The 24,710-nt window shown below is 41.6% G+C and overlaps 1 protein-coding gene across 2 annotated transcripts in view; it reads right to left on the reverse strand.

Moving 5' to 3' along the window:
• The window catches only part of c9h19orf44 (chromosome 9 C19orf44 homolog), a 65,476-nt gene that overhangs the window by 13,486 nt on the left and 27,280 nt on the right, over positions 1–24,710 (reverse strand). For both annotated transcript variants that reach the window (XM_039812358.1, XM_039812357.1), the window contains 2 exons: positions 18,454–18,934; positions 17,467–17,556 (listed from right to left, as the gene is read on the reverse strand). In XM_039812358.1, coding sequence (XP_039668292.1) covers positions 17,467–17,556; positions 18,454–18,934 — 571 coding nt within the window. The remainder of the gene's footprint in view (positions 1–17,466; positions 17,557–18,453; positions 18,935–24,710) is intronic.

The following is a 24,710-nucleotide window of genomic DNA, read 5'->3' on the forward strand; positions in this document are numbered from 1 at the left end:
GATATAAAACTGTAATTTTTGTAAAAATCAATAACAAGTGGGTCCCAATTATGAAGTGGAACGAAATTCATTGGCTATTTCAAACTTTTAACAAATAAAAACTGAAAAGTGAGTGCAAAATTATTCAGCCTTACTTCGTGCAGCAAACTCTCCAAGTTCAGTGAGGATCTGAATGTCCAAGTGACTAAATTAATGATGTAAATAGAACACGTGTTAATATCCGTATAAATGACCTGCTCTGTGAAGTCTCAGAGGCCGTAAAGCGGAGAGATCATGAAGACAAGGAACACACCAGGAGGTCCGAGATACTGTTGTGGAGAAGTTTAAAGCGGATGTGGATACAAAAATTCCCAGCTTTAAATCCCAAGGCACTGTCAGCGTAATGAGGGGAGTGTCAGACCATACAAACGTCCCTCTAAATTTCAGCTATACAATAGGACTGTCAGAGACACCAAACCATGATCACGGAGAACGAGAGCAGTGAGCTGGGAGACTGCCATAAAAGACGCACAAAGGTAGAAAGAATTAAAACATAAAGTAGCCAAAGCCACCGGGAAACACAAACAGGGAAGAAGTGCTTGGTCAGATGACCAAAAGCTTCAACAAACGTAGTTTAAACAACTCCACACCATCATACATGGTGGTGAATATGTTTGGCTGCTTTTTTCAGGCAGGGAGATGGTTAAAATGTGGGAAGAGGGGGCCAAGTGAGCTGGGAAGCCGTGGGAGTCAAGTTTGTAAGGGGGAAAATGAAAGCGTCAGTTTGTAATAATAAGGCAATGACTTCAACTTGATGGTGAATGTGTTCTTACATGTCTGACAATTTGGCCTGACACACAAACTCACCAGGAGTAAAAAGGAGCATTAACAACTCCACGAAGTTCCCCATCGGTCTTGCATGCATGATTAAATTGATACCATGGTAACTTGCAGAATAGAACACAGGCAGTGTCAAGTCATTTAGGACGCAATATGCTTCCTGCAATTGTCTGGGGCCTACCTGGAGAAGCTGGCTAACAGCGAGGACCAGCTGATTGGGCTAACGTAACTAATTAACCTGCATCTGATTCAGTTCGGTGTCATTGCAGTGTTAAGATGCTAGCATTATCACTGCTCTGGTTGAACAGTGTATCTGACACAGACATTACCCAAAACACTTTAGTCTAAAAATGTAATAGGCCTGATATAGTGCAAGCTGAGACTGTTGAAGCAGTGCAGTGGATGAGGTTAAGACAAGCTCGACTGTTTTTCTGTTGCACTGACTTGTCCTCTCTTCAGAAAGATGTTTCACCTTAACATCACAGTGAAGGAGCTCTTGGTGTCACAGCTTTGGATCAGCGGCCTGCTGCAGAGTTTCCACAAGTGCTCACTGGGTCACATCACAACCTGGACTGATGATTCTGTAACCACTGGATCAATGGACACCACTAGACTCAGGACTCTCCCTCTCTCTGACCAGTGTTGGGAGTAACACGTTACAAAAGTAACGCAATTACAGTAATGTATTCCTTTTTGCTGTAACGCAGTAATATAACGCATTACTAATAAAATTTTGGTAATATTATACCCGTTACAATCTCAGTAACGCGCGTTACAACGCATTTCAACCCAAAATAAAGTGCTGTTTTTTTAACAACCAACTCCGAGAAACATTTCAGAATCAGAGAAGAAAAAAAATCTGTGATGTTTTTCCTGTTGCTGAACTTCGACAGTTCCCCCTCTTCGACTTAGAGGGATTCTACATTTGCGAGATGGGCATTTTCCCATTATTTTCAGTTCGTTGGAGACAAGGATAAGAACGTTATAGTCAAGTGCAATCTATGTGCGACACCAAAGGAACTCTCTACGTCGAGAAATAGCACAAGTAACTTGAAGAAACACCTGGACCGGTGCCACGCTAACACTAAGCTAACTGAGAGAGCTGCGGGCGTAGAGAAGAGAAAGAATGCAGAGGATGAGAGCGCGGGGAATATAAAGCAACAGAAATTAAGTTTCTCTCGGACTGCCATGCTGCTTGAACCCAGAGAGGTGAAGAGACTCGTGGCGGAGTATATTGTTGAAGACATGCCGCCTCTATCAACAGTAGAATCGCCGGCTTTTAGAAAGCTTGTGAGCAAAATCCCCGTCAACACTAACAATGACAAGGTAAGTGAGCCATGCCAATGTTATTTAACGTCCCGTGTTGTTACAAACGGCAACATTAAAAACATGAATGTATTTACCTGTATCCAAATATTATTTAATCCATTAAGCACAGCATGAATTTAATATCTAAAGATTTTCTTAATTTTCCAGCATGTACTGCCAGACAGAAAGACATTCGCCAAAGAGTTGGATAAGGCATATGATCTCATGGAAAAGGAGCTGAAGAAAGTTATCGAAGCTCAGCAGTATGTATCAACAACAGCAGACATGTGGAGTGCAAATAACAAAAGTTTCATGGGGGTGACTGTGCACTGGATCGATGCAGATACTTTGAAACGAAAGAAGGCTGCAATAGCTTGTAGAAGATTCAGAGGTCGACATACATATGATGCAATTGCAACAGAACTAGAGGACATTTTTTCTCAATACGGGCTGACCTACGATAAAGTCACTGCATGTGTGACGGACAACGGGAGTAACTTTGTGAAGGCGTTCAAGGAGCATCAGCATATTGAGACCGAGGAGGAAGATGAGGTGGAGGGTGATGGCAAAGTAGACTTTACAGACCTTCACAGTGTGTTTACCACCGATGATGATGATCCCGAGCGTGGGCTATGTGTACTGCCTCCCCACCATAGATGCGCAGCCCATACACTTAATCTAATTGCCAACAATGAGGTTGATAAATGGCTAGCATCTAATCCAGAATCGAGGGCTGTGTATCGTAGTGCCACAGCCAAATGTTCAGCGCTATGGACAAAGGCCAGCCGCTCCACAGTCGCAGCCGAGTGCCTGGAAGAGGTCAGTGATAGAAAGTTGATTGTCCCCACAGTAACACGGTGGAACTCATTCTATGATGCCTATGCTCGGATTACAGAAATGCCCCTATCTGACATAAATAAACACAGCTTCAGATTAAATGTATGAATGACAGGGAATACCAGTTTCTCAAGGAATAGTGTTCCATTATGAAGCCTTTCACAGTCGCACTGGACATCCTACAGGGTGAGGACACTTGTTTCTATGGAACACTTCAACCAACCCTAGAGGTTCTAATGGCCAAAACCTTAGCAGCAAAAAATGGCTTAACGCAAATGACCACTGGGCTGCCTGAGGTTATTGTGGGAGCAATTAAAACTCGATTTGCAGCAACAATTGACTCCAAGGATGCGCTACTGGCCGCCGTCTCACTGCCCAAGTTCAAGCTACGCTGGATAAAAGAAGAAGCCAGAAGAGACCACATCAAGTTCCTCCTCACGACGGAGTGCCGCTCCCTAACAACAGAACAGCCTGCAGCCCTGATACCTGATGTCCCTCATCCTGCTGCTGTTGCCTCCAGCGAGGAGGACTTTTTTTCCTTTGATGCCCAGCCCAATGCCACAGCTGATGCACCCATGTCAGTGGAAACAGAGGTAGTGTCTTATTTAAGCTCTGCCCCTGTGATGGAAAGTCTGCACCAGTTTCCAAGAATTAAAAAAATTGCACTTCGCTATAACGCCCCAACACCATCCAGTGCACCAGTAGAAAGACTTTTCAGTCTCGGGAGTCTTGTGCTCACCCCAAAACGCAACCGTCTTGGTGATGGACGCTTTCAGCGCCTTCTCCTGATGCGCTTCAACAGATATTTCGGTCAACTGGGTAGTCAAATAGGCTAGCCTCCCCCCCAACACACAACCGTAAGTAGGCCATAAGTATCTTCATAGTTCTATTTATTTTACCAGCCTGGTTTGGCTGCAGCTACCTCTGTTGTGGAGTAACAGGTTTCCTGTTTATACTTTATTTTTTACTTTCAATTTTCTTTGTGGGTGGGTTCAATATAGCCAAGCTTACATTTTTGTGAAGTTGGACTGAAATGACTGAGCTGTATTTTCACATGAGGTCTTATAGGCCCAAGCACTTTGACTTTATTTTTGGTATTCTTGAAAAATATGGGCAGCTTCACAGAGCCGTTAGCTACATGTCTAGTTATTATATGTTTGTTTTTGTTTTAAAATCAATTATAGGCTTTGTTTAGCCCACATGTTAATTTTTGTGAAGTTGGACTGAAATTACTGAGTCGTATTTCCAGGAGGCCTAATTCTCCAGGAGCACTTTTTGATTCTTTATAAAGCATAAGCTATGTCATCCAATGCGTGCCAGCTTTGTGCTGTGAACTTGAATTAAAAGAGAATAAAATAATAAAAAAAACAAAAAGAATAAGAGATTGTGCATCTTATCATCATTAGACTATAGGTTGCATAATAGTGGGCTCCAGCTCTATTGTGATTCATATGCATAGGCCTATGCTTTAAATATGAACAGTAAATCTATCAGAATCTACCAGATTTTGATTCTTTGCCTGCTTTTGTAATTCTGACAGTGATTGTTACTTGTTATATTGTGCCATGAGCCTTCACTGCGTCTATTATATTAAGTTGTTAGTAGCCTTAGGGGCCTACACAGTCATTATGCTATAACCATATTGTCCTCGACTGGATATATAATGAGCTGCAGTAAACTAAATTTTAGCATTTTAGAATGCCAAGTCATACTTCTGTGGATATTTTGGTAAAAGTAACTCAAAAGTAATGCAAAAGTAGTGTAACGCATTACAATTCAGAGACAGTAATATTGTAATATAACTAATTACTCTCAGATGACAGTAACTAGTAATCCATAATGTATTACATTTTTTAAGTAACTTGCCCAACACTGTCTCTGACACATTGCCACTGTAATTGCTGCTTGACACATTGCCACTTCATTAAAGTCTTGTATTTTATTTTAGCTTGTACAATTTTTATTTTATAGGATATAATTTTCGTACCTTTCTTATTTTGCTTGTTATACGTATATTTCTATTCCCTACTACTGTACATAGTGTATCTGTAATTGCTGCTGTGACACCTGAATTTATCCTATAGGGGAGCAATAAAGTCCAATTTTATCTTATTTGGCCACCAACTGTAACTATTATAATTCAGTTATGATTATGTAGTTTTGTTCTGTGGAAGAATATGAATTAGTTGACAGCAAAAATTATTTGTATTTCAATAAAAGTGAAAATAGGCATAACAATACTGTTTTTTTTTCATTCAAATTATAACAAAATGTTAAAATAAACTATTGTTACAATGAAAGGTTTCCACATGTCTTGAAATCTGGTCTCCCAGACAACGGTTGCCTTTGCTAACCACTCAACCAAACCATGCCTCAGCTCCATCATAACACACAGATCTTTAGTTATGTCACCTTGCTACGAGTCCTGAACTGTGAACTTTTATTTCACGAGACAACAAGTTTAACTTTCATCCAAGACAAAGTGTTATTTTCCTTTTTTTGAGAAGCACAGTATAATATATATATAATATAATATATATACAGAATTGTTATAAAATGAAAAATACAGATCCATAGTAACTATAAGCAGTGATACTGTGGAAGTTGTGTAAATGAGAGACGAGCAGCTTCTTTCTGACTATACTTCAGTCTGGGGAGGTCAGTGACTCGAGTCTGTCGTCCGTCCGAGGGGCCGTCGGCCTTCATTTTGGCCAATTTGACATGTATAATCGGCGAGGCGGGCACTACCAGCAGTCGGACTAAAATGACCCATCTGATTGGTAGAGTGCTAACCCGGAAACGGGGAGCGGAATGAGCGTGACTAGAGTCTCTCAAAATCTGACGAAAATCTTTTAAACTGACCTTTGTCGATCTGAAATGAAGACAGATTCAGCAACTGCATGGCTTATTTCTCGCTTAAAATGTTTTCAGAAATACGTTTTGGTGAACTATTTTAGTACAATATGAGATCATATTCTGAACAAGCCGTATACCGATATACAATACCGATTAGCGCCGTCTGCTGTTATGGAGACGTTTTACGTCTTGTCGCTTTGGTGTGTTCCGAGGCACTTTTTTGACCATCTCAGGGAGACTGATCAGTCCAACTGCCTTTTCTGCCGAGGGTCGGCCATCTGGTCAATGTGTCTGCAGCTTTACTGTGTTGTCGCTGTAGTAGTTTCAGACAGTGTGCTTCCTAGCGCCCTTTATATAGAGAGTGTGGCCAACTCAAATCATGGGCACCTTATTGGATACCAACGTCAGATGACTCTACAGTGTAACCCTATGGGGCGAATATGCTATCTTGAAATGAATCGCTTATTTTCACCATAAACAGACATATACATGTTATTATCAACGTTTGTCAATATGTAAAAGGCCCTTACGGAAATATTCAAGTGTATACAGTACTGAAGGCATCAAAACTATGAATGAACACATATGGAATTATGTACTTAACAAAAAAGTGTGAAATAACTGAAAACATGTCTTATATTTTAGATTCTTCAAAGTAGCCACCCTTTGCTTTTTTATTAATAAGGGAAAAAATTCCACTAATTAACCCTGACAAAGCACACCTGTGAAGTGAAAACCATTTCAGGTGACTACCTCACAAAGCTCATTGAGAGAACACCAAGGGTTTGCAGAGTTATCAAAAAAAGCAAAGGGTGGCTACTTTGAAGAATCTAAAATATAAGACATGTTTTCAGTTATTTCACACTTTTTTGTTAAGTACATAATTCCATATGTGTTCATTCATAGTTTTGATGCCTTCAGTGAAAATCTACAATGTAAATAGTCATGAAAATAAAGAAACCAATTGAATGAGAAGGTGTGTCCAAACTTTTGGCCTGTACTGTATTTACCTTCTATATCGTAAATGGGCCTAAAAAAAATGCTCATTGTAGTGAGTGACCACATCGCCTAATAAGTCTCTGAGCAGTGTTTACCTTTCTAATGTCCGCTAGCATACAGGCTAACTATAGCTAGCTTTGTGTGTAACGTAACACAAACCCACCCATCTCAGAGGAGCGAAGCTCAATATTTCATTCAATAAAATGATGGTACAAAAGGAGCACTAACGCCACAGGTCTTATGTTGACAACGTGGACGCAGTTATAGGAAACTCCGAAGGCAGTCGTAATATTTACCTAGCAGGCTAGGCTAACATTAGCGAACGTCGGCGTAGTGATAGCTAGCTGTCTAAACTTGTGAAAAGCCATACAACATCTGCGTCCAAGCTGTGTTTCACTTTCCCTCCAATATTATTATGAACATAATAAAGACACCTGGACTCGGTCGAGACCAAAAGCCATATGACTATGGCAAGATCACAAGCATAACGCTAGCATAAGGCTAAATTCAAACTTCATTCATTTCTAAAGCAGTGTTAGAACTTTTTTGACAGCATGGTACATGTTAACGATGGTATTACTATATTTGTCCTATGTAATTTGTTATCATATCAAAGAGAAATTGACATTTACCTCACACAATAATGAACAGCTCCCATACTTGTTGCCTTTTTGGGTCACGGGGGGAATTGTGAAATTTTTTGCTGCTTCCCTGTCTTTCATTGCAGCCAAATGCGCAACAGTTGGGCATTTTTTCAGTGATTTATGTCATTTTTTAAATAATTTATTACATTTTCCCACTATTCCCTGCACTATGTCAAAGGGAATCAGATGAATGTTAGTATCAACATGGAGTCCATGAAACATGTGACCACCTCGGAACCAATCATAACGGGATAGCTCCGAACATTCGATTCCCTAGTTGGCCACACTCTCTACATAAAGGGCGCTAGTGCTTCCCAGCAGTCAGCTCCCCCGCTGTCCCTAAGGTGCCTCTGCACCCGTTCTGTTTCAGATACTCCCACCAGCCTTTAGGCCACGCCTCCTCATTTACATACGTTTTTGAAATGCCAAATCCAAATTGAAAAGGAGAATCTTAAAATGTCAAAAGGGCAATTGCCGAATGTAAAATTCAAAAGATAAAATTGAAAATTGAAATTGAAAATTTTAAAGTGCAAAGGCTAAATAAAAATTCATTGTTTGTTCTATTTGAGATTTTAAGTATCCCCATTTAAGCTTTTCCATTTCACATTTTGAAAAGGTTTCTCTTTTCTCATTTACATTGCGATTTTCAATGTCATTTTTCAATTTAAGATTTCACTTTGAGCATTAATATTTAAGCTTTGCATTTAAATTTGACTTTTTACATTGTCACTTTACAGTTTAAAATTATCATTTTACATTTAATTTTTTTTCAGTTTCCTTTTTATTTTTTTAAATTGAATTATGGCATGATTATTCCTAGTAGCGTAGTAAAATTTAAATATTTTTATTTGATCTCTTTTCGTTTTCTCTTTGGACTTTCAATTTGAATTAAAGCTGCAAGCAGTGTTTGACGGGCCCTCGCACCTCCTTCCGCGTCTGGGTTACTGGCGGACGCTGCTCCTTGCGGCCGTGCATTTGCGCGTCACTCAGACACTGCAAATCATCACCAATGAAAAGGGAACTCTCTGATATGAATTCAATGATATGATATCACACAAGGGTCTACCTCAAACGGGTCATGAGTTATAAAAAAGGGGCATGGCTACAGCATAGGGGGCGGGTCAAACCATCACCAATCAAAAAGAAACTCTCTGCTGAGTTCAATGATACCTCACACAAGAGTCCACCTTAAATTGGTCACCAGTTATGAAAGAGGCGTGGCTTAAGCATAGGGGGCGGGCCAAAACATCACCAATGAAGAAGGAACTCTGCTGAGTTCAATGACACCTCACACAAGACTACCTTAAATGGTTCAAAGAGGGGCCATATGCGGGGGCGTGGCCTAAGTACATGGGCGTGGTTAAAGTACAGGGGGCGGCTCAGTATCACATGTAGACCACACATTATAAGTTTCATATAAATCGGATGATGTTTGTCATATAGGGCTGATTTCCTGTTGCCAGCGGGGGGTGCTATGACCAAAAGTCAATTTTGGCCTGTAGGTATCCTCAGGCCTGGACCCTTGTCAAACATGAGAAATTTCGGGCAGATATGACAATGTACACTAAATTTACAACCATAGACAGTATATAAAGTATAAAGTAAATGGACCAACAGATCCCGTTGCTCTGGACGGAGACCAGTGAAGGATATTAGAAGCACTTTTCCGGTGAGCGCTGAGCATTACTGCGCAGCCTCCAACTGAGAGAGACAACGCAAATGTGACGTGAGCAACCTGTCTGAAAGTTGTAAGTCTTCTGGTAGCTGTGCCAAGAGAAATCTCAATCATTCACAATCTTGCAAAGATGGCGAGCGTAGGTATATGTAAAGAGATAACATGGGCACAGTAATTAAACAAACAACTAATGTAAGTCAAAACTGCCTGCGAGCTTCTCCTGTACTATACGGTAATTACTCTACTATGCGACAGTAAGTCGCTTGGTTATGACACAATCGTTTGCCTATTTTTATAAAAACGCCTGCTACGGAGCCATAATCTGAGGTACAAGGTAATGGTGCCTTTTATACATTGTCGTGTTTCTTTAGAAATAAACAATGGACAAATAAAGTCTTTAAATGCTTCAGATGTTAAGTTATTCGCTGTCAAAGTGACGTCAAAATGAGTGCTTGTTAGCATCAAAATGGCGCCATAGGAGCTACGGGTTGTTGACAGATGCTTACCCCCTTGGTTACAACAACTTTTTCGTTCGTCAATAAGTGCTCAAAATGGCCGCCACGGCCACAGCGTTCGACGAAAATTTTTGCTTTTAATAACTTTTCATCGTTTAGGTCTTTAGATCTAAATTTGAAGTTGATCGGATGAAATCTCTCACAGTAGTTTGTTAAAGTATAGCACGTATAGTTTTGGGCCTACTTGCTGTTGCCACTAGGGGGCGCTATGCCTTTGAGTGAATTTTGGCCGGTAAATGTCCTCATGGTTAGAGTCTTATGAATCATGAAAGGTTTCCAGCCAATTGGACAATGTACTAAGTTACACCCACTTACGCGCAAAATGGCCGCCCCGCCCATGCACTATGACGAGAATAAGTTTTTCTTTTAATACATTTTCATCTTTAAGGTATTAAGATGGTACAGGCCATATCTGAAGTCGATCGGATGAAATCTCTAAGAGGAGTTCGTTAAAGTACGACATGTATTATTATTATGTGGAAATGGCCAAAATTGCACTAATTTCAAACTTTCAATTCAAAATGGCGGACTTCCTGTTGGGTTTAGGGTATGGCTGCATTCATCTTTTTTTGTACGTCTTGACATGCTAAATATGTGTACCACGTTTCGTTAGTCTACATTAAACGTACTGCAGGGTTGAATTTTTTTTAACTTTGTAGGGGGCGCTAGCGAGCCATTTTTGCACACCTATTCCCGAAACCCTTAAAATACGTAAATTTTCACTAGGCTTGATGCGACCGCCAATTTTGGTGAGTTTCTGAGTATGTTAAACCCCTCAAAAAGGCGATTCATTTGCCGGGAAAAAGAAAGAAGAATTCCATCAGTTTCGCTGTCGGCGCTCGGGCCCTAATAAATACAGTATATCCTCCATACCATCCTTGGGATCCTGGTAAAAGGAAGTTCTTGCCCTCTTTCTTTTTGCGTTGAGTTCTAAGATTTTCTGCTCTTCGCAGTCTTCCCATGTGGCTCTTTAGGTCTGCTTGCAGAAGGTTAATTCCCTCTTTCTCCTCTAGTGCGGATTTCTTCCACTGTTTCCTCGAGAGCCTTCTCTCTTTGATAAGGCGCTTGATTTCCTGCTGCCTTCTGGATTTCAGAGGGGCTGTTGTCTTCTTCTTCCCTGGCTCTTTCATTCCAAACCTTTCTGCACCATAGGTGTAGATTAGGTTGCTCATTTTCCCCAGCTTCTTCTCCGCTGTTCCTCGGAGTCGGTCTAGGACCTTGCTCAGATCACGCTGGACATCAGCCACATCACTTGAAGTCTACGGCCTTGAACGTTCTTCTCCAGAGCAGTCTTCATCTGGCTGGTTTCCATGTTCTCAGATGTTGTACCCTCCTTCACAATCGGGGTATTGATGCTTGGTGGACTGTGGGTGTCCTGCCACTCAGCTTCACTCGACTGACTTTACCTTTCTCTCTTTCACCTTTCACTTCAACTATGAGAGACAAAATCAGGCTGGGAAGACTAAATCTGCAATAGGTAAGCAGCTTGGTGTGAAGAAATCAACTGTGGGAGCAATTATTAGGAAATGGAAGACATACCAAGACCACTGATAATCTCCCTCGATCTGGGGCTCCATGCAAGATCTCACCCCGTGGGGTAAAAATGATCACAAGAACGGTGAACAAAAATCCCAGGACCACACGGGTCCCCCCCGGATTTTTGCTAGTGAATGACCTGCAGAGAGCTGGGACCAAAGTAACAAAGGCTTCCATCAGTAACACACTACGCCGCCAGGGACTCAAATCCTGCAGTGCCAGACGTGTCCCCCTGCTTAAGCCACTACATGTCCAGGCCTGTCTGAAGCTTGCTAGAGAGCATTTGGATGATCCAGAAGAGGATTGGGAGAATGTCATATGGTCAGATGAAACCAAAATAGAACTTTTTGGTAAAAACTCAACTCGTGTTTGGAGGAGAAAGAATGCTGAGTTGCATCCAAAGAACACTATACCTACTGTGAAGCATGGGGGTGGAAACATCATGCTTTGGGCGGGTTTTTCTGCAAAGGGACCAGGACGACTGATCCGTATAAAGGAAAGAATGAATGGGGCCATGTATCGTGAGATTTTGAGTGAAAACCTCCTTCCATCAGCAAGGGCATTGAAGATGAAACGTGGCTGGGTCTTTCAGCATGACAATGATCTCAAACACACCGCCCGGGCAACAAAGGAGTGGCTTCGTAAGAAGCATTTCAAGATCCTGGAGTGGCCTAGGCAGTCTCCAGATCTCAACCCCATAGAAAATCTTTGGAGGGAGTTGTTGCCCAGCAACAGCCCCGAAACATCACTGCTCTAGAGGAGATCTGCATGGAGGAATGGGCCAAAATACCAGTAACAGTGTGTGAAAACCTTGTGAAGACTTACAGAAAACATTTGACCTCTGTCATTGCCAACAAAGGGTATATAACAAAGTATTGAGATGAACTTTTGTTATTGACCAAATACTTATTTTCCACCATAATTTGCAAATAAATTCATTAAAAATCCTACAATGTGATTTTCTTTTTCTCATTTTGTCTCTCATAGTTGAAGTGTACCTATGATGAAAATTACAGGCCTCTCTCATCTTTTTAAGTGGGAGAACTTGCACAATTGGTGGCTGACTAAATACTTTTTTCCCCCACTGTATTTGTCAACAATGGGTTGACAAATACAGTGGGGGCCACAAAAGGCAAGTGAATAAAAACGTGTCTTTAGTCTTGCAAACTATACCACCCCTGCTTTACTACTGTTATTAACGAGCTAACGCAAGCATGTCATGCTTGTGAAGTTGGATAACGAGTAAACACCACACCAGCACCAGAAGAGCTACTGGAGGGACGTTACGTTCCTCACTTCAAAACGGAACAAAAGTAGGTTTCTGTAGTGACTTTACCCTGCTGTTGAACTCCCTTCCTCCTCATCAAGGACTCCAACATGTTTACGTTTTAGGTGCTGAATCATCACCGTGGTCCGCCCGTGCCATGTCGCTTTTGCTCATCTTGCAATTAACACGTTTTTGATTCATTTAGTGTGAAATGCTCCCACACCTTGGATGACTTAGGTCGTACGGATTTCTCTGCCTCTGCCGTGTGTTTCAGAACAACATTACGGGTCTCTCTGGTCTCTCTCCATATTTCCTCTACCCCCGCTCTGGTCTTTTTTCTTTTGCGCTGCGCTGCTCCGCGCTTGACTCAAATTTTTTTTATCTTTGCGACTGAGTGGCGTAATAGTTGCACGACAACGAATCGATAATGAAATTCGTTGACAACTTTTTTAATAATCAAATTTTATCGATTTTATCGATTCGTTGTTGCAGCCCTAGTTAGAGGCACAGGCAGAAAATGTAGGGGCCCACAACTTAAATCGACCTGCAACGCAACTTTTCACACTGTAATAAATACAGAAACTACAATGTGCTGTTTTATTTTAGTTCACAGTAACATTTTAATTGAATGGTGCTTAACAAATGCACATTCAGAAATGTAAATAAAGTATTATTGTCAGTGTACTGTATTATTGCCTCATACAGGCTCTCCCTCTCTCGAATCATATCTAAGGTATTTAAACTTGAGGGAGCAAGAGAGAGAGGAGCTCACAACACACACAAGCACTATTTGTTTTTACGAGGTAAATAGTTATATATTTAGCATCCTACGTGTATTTTTTTTTGATAGAAGCGGTCTCCGCTCTCTGCTGTCACATTTCTACCTCTCTCACCCAAGTGAGGGAGCAGTACAACAGCATGTGGCAAATTTCGGAGCGGACGTTTAAAAATGCAAATAAATCAGTAAATGAACTACAGCACTGCCGACGTATATCAACACAGCCCCGCCGATCGGAAGTAGACACAAGCCAGGTTGAGACGTAAAGAAAGTGAGGGAAAGAGAGGAGGGCAACGGTAGGCTAAGGCTAACTCATTATCAGCTATTACTACGCAGCATTTTCTTCGCCAATGTACGTTTCAATGTCTTTAGCAAACAAATGGATGATCTTTATGGAGCTAGAACAGTGACAGTAACCTGCGGTATTGGAAATAAAAATTGGCATTGAAACAACAAATACTGGCACATGGCATATGTTGAACTGAAATATAAAACAAACATCAAAAATGTATACTCTCACAATGCTATTATTTTCTATCACTTTGAAAATTTTTTGATTTTTCCTTGATGTCTGTCTTTTTTCAGTGATTTTTTTTGTTAACGCTGTCAGGACTTTTACAATGTCACTGGTTTTCAGTTTCAACTTTCTGTCACTGTTTTGGAGTAGAAAGGAGGGGCTTGAGGGGCGGTACAAAGAGGGTGTGGTTTGTGGGTAATTTGCATACTGGCGAGAGACTGCACCTCCACAGGTATCCTCACTGATGTGTTATAACCATATATCTGCAATAGAGGTGTTGAAATTAATCAAATAATCGATGCATCGAATCGTGGGCATGGACGATGCTGCATCGATAATCGGCAGGCTCATAATCGATTATTTCTGTTTACAATTTAATGTAGGCCTAACAACATTTCTGTTTACATATTCTTTAACGTTATGCACATTCAGGAAGTGCCATGTGCTCAGTACTGTAGTTTTATGTGTCCCATTTATTTAGTATTAGAGCACTTATAGCTTGAAAAGCTATGAATTAAATATCCTACATGGCTTTAATAGAAAAATGTATTTGATGCATCATGATATCGAATCGAAGACATGATAATCCTAATCGAATCGGGAGATCAGTGAAGATTCACACCTCTAATCTGCAATGCCTTCCACAAGTTCACCTGGAACCTCCAAATCTCAAGTAAGTCGGTTTGTTTGTTTTTTTCACATAGAAGCGGGCTGGTTTAGTGTTAACTTTTAATGTAAGCTGTGCTGTTTTGGCAGGGGTTAGCTGAACAAGCACTAACGCTAGCTAATACCACATCAGCTAGCCTACTTGGGGGTTTAAAGGGATATTAATAGTGCACTGAGTGAGTTTTGGTATTTATCTTGTAGGGTGGAGCGCTTGTGCCGTGATGTGTCAGTCTTTAAGAGGATTGCCTGCTAGATCCCTCCAACAGTCTGCATTTATTTTGTACACACTATATATTTGTACCACGCCTCCAGAGGGACCTTGACACTTTCCCAGACTTCTCAAGGACCCTGTGCAGCTTAAAATGTTCAATTAAACCTTTAATTTAATTTTGTTTTGGATATTTATCAAAATTATTGTTTTGTGAAGTATTCTAAAAGCAACTGCAGAGTCTTTTAATATTACTTGTCAATTACAGGATATACAAGATTTTTCTTGGAGGGGGACCATGACAGAGTGACAGAAGAGTCTGCCAGTGGAGTAATTTTACCACCCACCCAATGCCCTCTGGCAAAGACTATGGCAGAACTGAGGGCAGCCATTAACCCTATGATTCCCTCCGAGGACAATGGCGGATAGCTTTACAAGACTGCACCTATGTGATTCTTCACACATAAACATGGCAGGATAACACAGGAAAATCATTTTGTTGTTATTTTAAAATGACAAATACAACTTTACTTTATATGTAGAACTGATTTTAATCCTAAACAGTTTTTGAAATGACATGCATTTACAGTACATGGACTCCAGCAAAACAGTTAAAGCTGTACCATTTCAATGAATACAAATATATTCAAGTAAGAATTTGATTTTATATTGCATAACAAATTACAGTAAATGCAATGGTAATGCATATGAGGGTTAATACCTACTGGCCTATGCAAAAGGGTACAAGTCCCATTTCATGACTTAAAAGAGTGTAAGTGTAAACACTGAGTAAAAGTGTAAATAGTCAAAATCCACAGGCTGACGTTGCAGAACTTCCTGAAGGCTTCTCACCAGTCTCTCCATAAATGGCATCCCAGTCAAAGGTGCCTTTAATTATACACAACTTAGTGAAATTGGATGAGAAATGTAAAAGTTATGCCTTTAATCCAGAAATACCACATACATACTTGTTTGTGTTTACAGGCAAGTTTATACATTGATGTCTTAGTAAACCATTAACCGATACTGTTTTTGACCGATTAACACTATCAGTTAAACTGTTAAAAAATATTGTACTGGACTGGTTTACATGATCATGTTAACTGTTATGTTCAGCTAAGGCAGTTTGTCAGTAACTGTGTTTACCCAGTTTTAGGAGATATCAGTGAACGCGTTATGCCTGTTAGGGAGTGTGTGATTTGCCTAGAAACCTGTCAGTCAGCAGCTATACTTGTGATTGGAGGATAGTTATGGGGGAGGGGCGTTAAGGTTCCGTGCCAGTGTTAGCCAGGTAGAGAGAGCGGAGCTCGTTCTCTTAATACATCCATGACGGAGCTAATGAGAGACGCAAGCGAGTCAAGCCTTGTGCACCAGCAATAACACTGGCCTTAGGACTCCTAAAAGGACAGGAATAACTGTTACTATAAATAATAGATTATAGAAGATAGATTGACATCCCTGGCAGGAGACTTAGCTACAATTAGCCACAAATTAGCTGACGTGTGCTAACCTCTGCCAAAACGGCACAGTTTAGGCCTACATTAAAAGTTAACACTAAACCAGCCCGCTTCTATGTGAAAAAAACATGGGAGAGATAAACTGATTTAATTGAGATTTGGAGGTTCAAAGTGAACTTGTGGAAGCCATTGCAAATATGGGTAATAACACATCTGTGAGGATTCCTGTGGAGGTGCGGTCTCTCGCCAGTAGCCTATGCAAATTATCCGTAAAGCATGCCCTCTTTGTCCCTCCCCGCAAGCCCCTCCTCTTTACGCCAAAACAGTGACAGAAAGTTGAAATTGAAAACCAGCGACATTGTAAAAATCCTGACGTTAAAAAAAAACTGTCACTGAAAAAAGACAGACATCAAGACAAAATGTAGATTGACATTGAAAAACCTATCATAATGCAAAAAAAATGTCAAAGTGAAACAAAATAATTAATATTTCAGTTCAACATTTTTCAGTGCCAATATTTGTTGTTTCAGTGCCAATTTGTATTTTCAATACCACAGGTTACGGTCACTGTTCTAGCTCTATACATCTTCGGCTGCGGATCACCACTCGTAAATGTATTATGGATGGCAATATAATGATTTTCACGGAAACATGGTAACAACAGCGCTGTGCAACAGTTCTGGGGTAGCGACTGCAATGTTCGCAGTTCATGGAGTTCGTCTCCTTACAGTACCTCAACCAGCTGAATTCTAGCAGCCAGTCTTCCCGAAAATGGGGGGTTTGGGCCTTTTTCGCCACACAAACATCTGATTCTGAATCATCATCCGACTGTGACACTGTAGACTCTGGCACTAGCACACTAGCCACAGGTCTCCTTCCCACAGACGTTTACGCGCGCTCGATTATCTCTAGGACCTTCCCCCTCCACACATTAGCCACTTACAGTGGCCATTCCCTATCCTTCTCACACTCATTGGCCTGCCACAGATTCTGGATTCATTGATGCGCCCCTTCCACGTTTAACGTTTAATGTAAATAAATAAAAAATTTCAGTCTGGAGCCCTGCAAGCCCCCCAAAAAGATAGATTAGATTAAAAAAAAAAACGTTTTTGAAGGTATTTCCTAAATATACTCAAAGTAATCCTGCAAAATTCAATAACATTTCACCTGTAATTGGTGCATTAGCACCACATTTAGATAGCCCTACCACAGTGTTCAGAGTATGACCACTGTTGGAATTTTGCATTAGAATTCTTTTATAAATTTTTTTTAACATAATAAATGTAAATGATAAGAGACACGGCAGAGGTAGGCTCTCTCAGAGTGCTTTCTAGTGTTCTATGTGTATTAATGTTGTATTTAGTTTTGTTTAATTGAATCTTACCTTCCACTATTTCTGCACTGAGAGTATGAGCAGCCATTGGGGTGGGATCCATGTAAGTAATGCCCACTGTAGGACTCAAAGTAGCCATACCTACAGAGTGAGGAGAGACAGGGATAAGAAACAGAGGTACTGAGCTGTTCTATACATCACCTCCAGATTCCACATGTCATTGTCAAATTAATCCTGATAACTTGGTGACTACTGTAAAGAAATGGGACAGCGGTAGTGATGAATATTGCCTCTAGCACATCTAAGGGCGCTTTCACACCTGCCTTGTTTAGTTCGGTTGAATCACAATAGATTTTGTTTGCACCGCTGGTGCGGTTCGTTTGGGCAGGTGTGACTGCGGCAATCACACTCGGGTGCACAACAAAAGCGGATCTTGTTCAGGTGGTCTCGGTACGCTTTCAAACGAACTCTTGAGCAGTTTGTTTATGGTGAGAACGTGATCCGGACCTCGAACCGCACCAACTATATATACTCCGCAGGTTTGAGTTAATGTCAGGTGTGCTTAGCAATTTGCGATGCAGCAGAGCAGCAAACTGTAGCATATTGCAGTGTTTCTCTCACAGAAATAGACAGCAGTCAAGTTGCCTTCTGTCACTCGCATCTCCCTGGTGCACCGGCAGAGCAGAGTCTCGGTGACCAGAGCAGACGTGGTAATGTCGTTCGCGAAACAATGTCTGATTATTTAGGCTAAATGAAATGAGCTGGTTTGACCATGGAGATGCAAGAAATATGCACTAGTCCACACAAGACTGTATTTACTTTCTTGCTCCTGCAGACACATTTGACCAACGTTGAGCAACGTTCTTGCGTGATTTGTAATGACGCATTTTGGTACGCTTGGATTTTTCCAGGTGTGAAACCAAACCAAACCAAGGGAAATCGCTCCAAGTTTACAAACTCATCAACTGATTCAGAGCAAACAAACTATAGTTGTGAAAACGCCCTTAAATATACAAATGTCATGTAGGGCAGACTGACCTGTGGGCCATATTAAAGACAGTGGAATGGGCTGAGTCTGTACTTCTGCCTCTTTTAAAACAATTCTAGTTGAAGCATGCCTCCTTGACTTGCGAGTTAGGCTCTGGCTGTCATGTGATACAGAGAATCTGGAGTCCCTGATCCTGCGTGTTTGACTGTGATCTGGGGTCTCTGAGGTGCAGGAGCAACTTGTGTCTGAGAAAGTGCTCGAGTAATTATCTTCTGTCCTCTCACAGGACACATCTGAATCCTCCTCGCTGACCTCTTGTACCACCTTCTCTTCATCTCCATCTTCTTGCAAGTGCTCTGAAATCTGATTGACACTGTATTTTGACTCTGTCCTGCTCTCACTCTCGAAGTCACTTTGGTAGTCCAATGTGCCCTCCTGCTGCTCCTCTTTCTTCTCCTTCTCCTTATATTGTAGCCGCTGTTGAGGTCTGTTAGGGGATCCAGGAAGAGGGACGCTGTGTTTGACTTCTCTCTGTTTAGGTAGTAGGGAGAAAGCAAACACATCAGCCAAGAGCTTGATCTATGGTTCTGTGGAGTCTCCACGCAGAGCTTTCACTGTAGCCTACGTAAGTGGCCTGATGTTTATACTTTTGTGTTGGTGTGTGCGTTGAGCCGGCGTGTGTGTGTGTGTGTGTGTGTGTGTGTGTGTGTGTGTGTGTGTGTAGCAGGTGATAGAGCAAGGGAGAAAGTGAGAGAGTGACGGTGATTAGCTTCAGAGCAAGTATTGACTCTAGAGTCATAGTGAGAGAAACAAGGTAAGTGGATGTAAGAATCTTCCTTTCTCGGACTTGTAGCTTTCAAGTGCTCACACGCCTCCTGTTCTCACAGTGGAAATCAATGCATCAGTGAACCCATGCACACCTGGGCCTTTTATGTCAGAGCATGGGCCACGTAATGGTGTGTCTTAAAGTGATATCCACATCAACTCCCCTAGTGGGTCAGTCCCGAGTACATATGGAATAGGTAACTCTGTGGGGAGATAGTCTCATTACAATAGAGAACTGTTATTACTGCTAATTTGTATAATAATTCAATTGTGTTATAAATACAAAATTAAGTGTAATATTTCTATTTTGAAATAGGCTACATTTGATTGATCAATAAATTATCAGTGATATTGAATATACAGTGTAACGGACCACCACGGTTGATAATGTGAACCGCAATTAATTGCAGTTTAACCTTCATAGTGTAAAACTTGACACTAAGTTAATGGGGCGCAGCAGAAAGACGGGATGACGCCACTTGTTTAGGGCAATGGAGCGGTTGCAACTGTGGTTTTCATGCTTCTTCCTGTACAGCTCGCATCAGGTGTTAAAAACAACTAACAAAACACTGGACTACTTTTAACGTGACTACGAGATGTTTTTAACTGGTCATGAAACTGTCTCAATTTAATACTGATGCCATCAGACAGCAGCGCCGCCCACCACACGGACAGACAGGAGTCAAAGCTTCACGCCCCTCAGCAGCGGCTCCTCGCTGCACCGCTGGTCTCCAGGGCAGCATGGTCACCAGATTAGCCCTGGCTTCACAACAGAGTGTTCAGGTCCATCAAAACAATGCAGCTTAGCTGGCTTATCAGTGCCAGACGCATGTGTATATAGTGGCTGTGGATGAGAGTGAGGCTGGCTGCTGAAAAGAGGTTTTGCCGCTTGTGTTTCGCTTTGGCGCTGGCTATTAACTCTTTGGGGGGGCACCAAAACTTTCTCTGTGCAGGAAAAACCATGGTCTTGGCCAAGATGTTGCACCTGAACACACTGCAAAGACTACAGCAAGCGGAAAACGACCATGTACGCTCTGTGCTTGGGTGAGAGGAAATAACTCTCCATGCCATCAGGCCACAATAATCTGTTCATCATTAAAAAAAGGAAACCAGATATACAAACCGTTGCTACATGACATGATCACCTATAAAAAGAGAAAAAGCTCAATTTTACTACATTTCAGTTAGTCAGCCAATTTGTATGTTAGTCTAATAAAGTGGAGACATATCTACAATTTAGTAATAAGTATAATACAAATAATCATATTAAATTATGTTATGTGGCCATCAGATGTTTGTAGGCCACTTAAAATCCAAATTGGTTTACCACACAAGTGCATTTTTGGTAGGTTAAACTATCAATTATTACTTTATACCTACCATTTTAAAACAGTGCATAGAGCAATAACATAAGTGAAAAGACCTTACAACCACTTTCACAAAAACTTGGTGGTGAAAATAAAGGCAAAGATTAACTTTATTACTCAACTGTTTTACCTATGTATGTAAAATTTGCTATGTGTGCGCAGTTGTTTTTCAATGCAGCTGATGATTGTAACAGGCCTTTATGGTATGTTCATTTTTGGTTTCACTTTTATATAACTACTTAAAACTGCACAATCAAAACGTTACGGAGCATTTTGGCATCTTTCAGTTCATTGTTTTGGTTTAATGCCCCTATACTGTTTTGGTTCAGTCTCACTGCTCTAGTTTGTTTCAGCAGCAGGCTTTTTAAGTTCCTCTGACCGCAGTTCCTGTAACTCTTTCAGCTCCTACTTCAGGGCAGGGTCTTTTTGTTGTTCCCTTTTCCGCATAGGAATCATAGACTGTTAATATACAGTCTATGATAGGAACCTAGGTCAAAGAGGCTCGGGTTTCCGGTAGAGACAGACCAACAACAGGACAATTTTAACAATTTTCGCCATCTTATTCATCACTAAATTCACTTCTGACGTTTTAAGCAAGAAATGAACTGTTTAGATTTCAAATATAGGCAGTCTTGCGTAAATCAATGCCGAATTGACAATTTGCTTCAAAGTTTACAGAGTTGAGAAGCTCCATGAAGTGACGACACAGCCAGCTAGCGCCTGCCCCGGCCACTAGCTCGTCGTTCGGCCAGTCATGCTCAGAGACCCCGCTGTAAGCTGGATGTCTCTCAGACCGGTCTCGTAAATAAGAGGCTTTTATTTCGCCGTTGACGGATCGTTTGCTTAACTATTACAACAAATTTCCATCATAAGATTAACGGGAACCTGTGGTTAACTGCCTTTTGACAACCTCGCTGGCCAGTCGTCACATGCACAAACACACACACACACGTCCACAGCGCAGCAGGCAGAGGCGGGGGAGAGAGAGATACCCTTTTCTCTTCGGGAGACTTGTTTAAATTATGACAAATATACAGTACATGCCAAAACTTTGGACACACCTTCTCATTCAATGAGTTTTCTTTATTTTCATGACTATTTACATTGTAGATTCTCACTGAAGGCATCAAAACTATGAATGAACACATGTGGAATTATGTACTTAACAAAAAAGTGTGAAATAACTGAAAACATGTCTTATACTCTAGTTTCTTCAAAGTAGCCACCCTTTGCTCTGATTACTGCTTTGTACACTCTTGGCATTCTCTTGATGAGCTTCAAGAGGTAGTCACCTGAAATGGTTTTCCAACAGTCTTGAAGGAGTTCCCAGAGATGCTTAGCATTTGTTGGCCCTTTTGCCTTCACTCTGCGGTCCAGCTCACCCAAAACCATCTCGATTGGGTTCAGGTCCGGTGACTGTGGAGGCCAGGTCATCTGGCGCAGCACTCCATCACTCTCCTTCTTGGTCAAATAACCCTTACACAGCCTGGAGGTGTGTTTGGGGTCACTGTCCTGTTGAAAAATAAATGATGGTCCAACTAAATGCAAACCGGATGGGATGGCATGTCGCTGCAGGATGCTGTGGTAGCCATGCTGGTTCAGTATGCCTTCAATTTTGAATAAATCCCCAACAGTGTCACCAGCAAAGCACCCCACACCATCACACCTCCTCCTCCATGCTTCACGGTGGGAACCAGGCATGTAGAATCCATCCGTTCACCTTTTCTCCGTCGCACAAAGACATGGCCGTTGGAACCAAAGATCTGTTTGGACTCATCAGACCAAAGCACAGATGTCCACTGGTCTAATGTCCATTCCTTGTGTTTCTTGGCCCAAACAAATCTCTTCTGCTTGTTGCCTCTCCTTAGCAGTGGTTTCCTAGCAGCTACTTGACCATGAAGGCCTGATTCGCGCAGTCTCCTCTTAACCGTTGTTCTAGAGATGTGTCTGCTGCTAGAACTCTGTGTGGCATTCATCTGGTCTCTAATCTGAGCTGCTGTTAACTTGCGATTTCTGAGGCTGGTGACTCGGATGAACTTATCCTCAGCAGCAGAGGTGACTCTTGTTCTTCCTTTCATGGGGCGGTCCTCATGTGAGCCAGTTTCGTTTTTGCAATTTTTGCAATTTTCCGGACTGACTGACCTTCATTTGTTAAAGTAATGATGGCCACTCGTTTTCTTTACTTAGCTGATTAGTTCTTGCCATAATATGAATTCTAACAGTTGTCCAATAGGGCTGTCGGCTGTGTATCAACCTGACTTCTGCACAACACAACTAATGGTCCCAACCCCATTAATAAGGGAAAAAATTCCACTAATTAACCCTGACAAGGCTCACCTGTGAAGTGAAAACCATTTCAGGTGACTACCTCATGAAGCTCATTGAGAGAACACAAAGGGTTTGCAGTGCTATCAAAAAAGCAAAGGGTGGCTACTTTAAGGAATCTAAAATATAAGACATGTTTTCAGTTATTTCACACTTTTTTGTTAAGTACATAATTCCATATGTGTTCATTCATAGTTTTGATGCCTTCAGTGAGAATCTACAATGTAAATAGTCATGAAAATAAAGAAAACGCATTGAATGAGAAGGTGTGTCCAAACTTTTGGCCTGTACTGTACATATATTCATTAGATTTTGTATTTAGTATTATAGTTTTCTGATTTTAACGCTATAAAAACCGTTGCCGTGCTTGCATCACTCCCTTACCCCTCCTATAGTCCCTATGGCCACTTGGCCACTGCGAATGCAAATGGAACTGTCTGCTGAGTTTAATGATACCTCACACAAGGGTCTACCTTAAGGCTGGGACACACCAGCCAGACGGCCGACCGTCGACAGAAAAGCCAGTTGAGATGATCAGTCGGGTCCCCGAGGTCCAAAAAACTGCCTCGGGACACACGGAGGCGACACCGACTTGAGAAACGTAATACGTCTCCATAGCAGCAAGCGGCGCTACTCTGTATTGTTGCCCAAGAAATGAAAACCGGCAGCTGATTGGACGATTGCGTCACATGGGTTTGTTTTCTCTGTCATGGCGGCTCGTTCAGAATACGATCTCATATTTTACAAAAATAGTTTCTGAAAACATTTTAAGCGAAAAATAGACAATGCAGTTGCTGAATCTGTCTTCATTTCAGCTCAACAAAGGTCAGTTTAAAAGATTTTAGTCAGATTTTGAGAGACTCTAGTCACGCTCATTCCGCTCGCCATTTCCGGGTGAGTCCCGACTGTCCTGCCTCCGACTGAACATGTCATGTCGGCCAAAATGAACACCGACAGCCCCCCCCCCAGACTGACGACGGCACGGGACACACCGAACAGACTTGAGTCACTGACCTCGCCAGACTGTCCAACGGCCGATTATCGGCCCTGTGTGTCCTGGCCTTTAAACAGTTCAAATGTTATGAAACGGGGCGTGGTTTAATCATAGGGGGCGGGCCAAACCATCACCAATGAAGAAGGAACTCTCTGCTGAGTTCAATGACACCTCACACAAGAGTCTACCTTAAACAGTTCAAATGTTATGAAATGGGGCATGGCCTGAGTAAGTGGCCGTGGTTAAAGTATAGGGGCGGCTCAGTATCACATGTAGAGCACACATAAGTTTCATTAAATCAGATGATGTTTGTCATATAAAGCTGATTTACTGTTGCCAGCGGGGGGCGCTATGACCAAAAGTCAATATTGGCCTGTACATGTCCTCAGGCCTGGACTCTTGTTGATTGTGGGAAATTTCAAGCAGATATGACAATGTACACTGTAGTTACAGCCACTTTCTGGTTCATCGCTAAACACTCAAAATGGCCACCACGCCACACCGTTTGACGAAAAGTTTTTCTTTTACTAACTTTTCATCTTTAATGTGTTGAGATGGTACAGACCAAATTTGAAGTCCATCCGATGAAATCTTTAGGAGGAGATCGTTAAAGTATAGCACCTTGACTTTTAGGCCTATTTCCTGTTGCCACTAGGGGGCGCTATGACTTTGAGTCAGTTTTGTCCGGTAAATGTCCTCAGAGTTAGAGTCTTATGAATCATGAAAAGTTTTGAGCCAATTGGACAATGTACACTTGAGGTACACCCACTTCCTGTTTCGATGGTGAAACGCACAA

Source organism: Perca fluviatilis, chromosome 9, assembly GCF_010015445.1.
Source record: "Perca fluviatilis chromosome 9, GENO_Pfluv_1.0, whole genome shotgun sequence".
Classification (NCBI taxonomy): domain Eukaryota; kingdom Metazoa; phylum Chordata; class Actinopteri; order Perciformes; family Percidae; genus Perca; species Perca fluviatilis.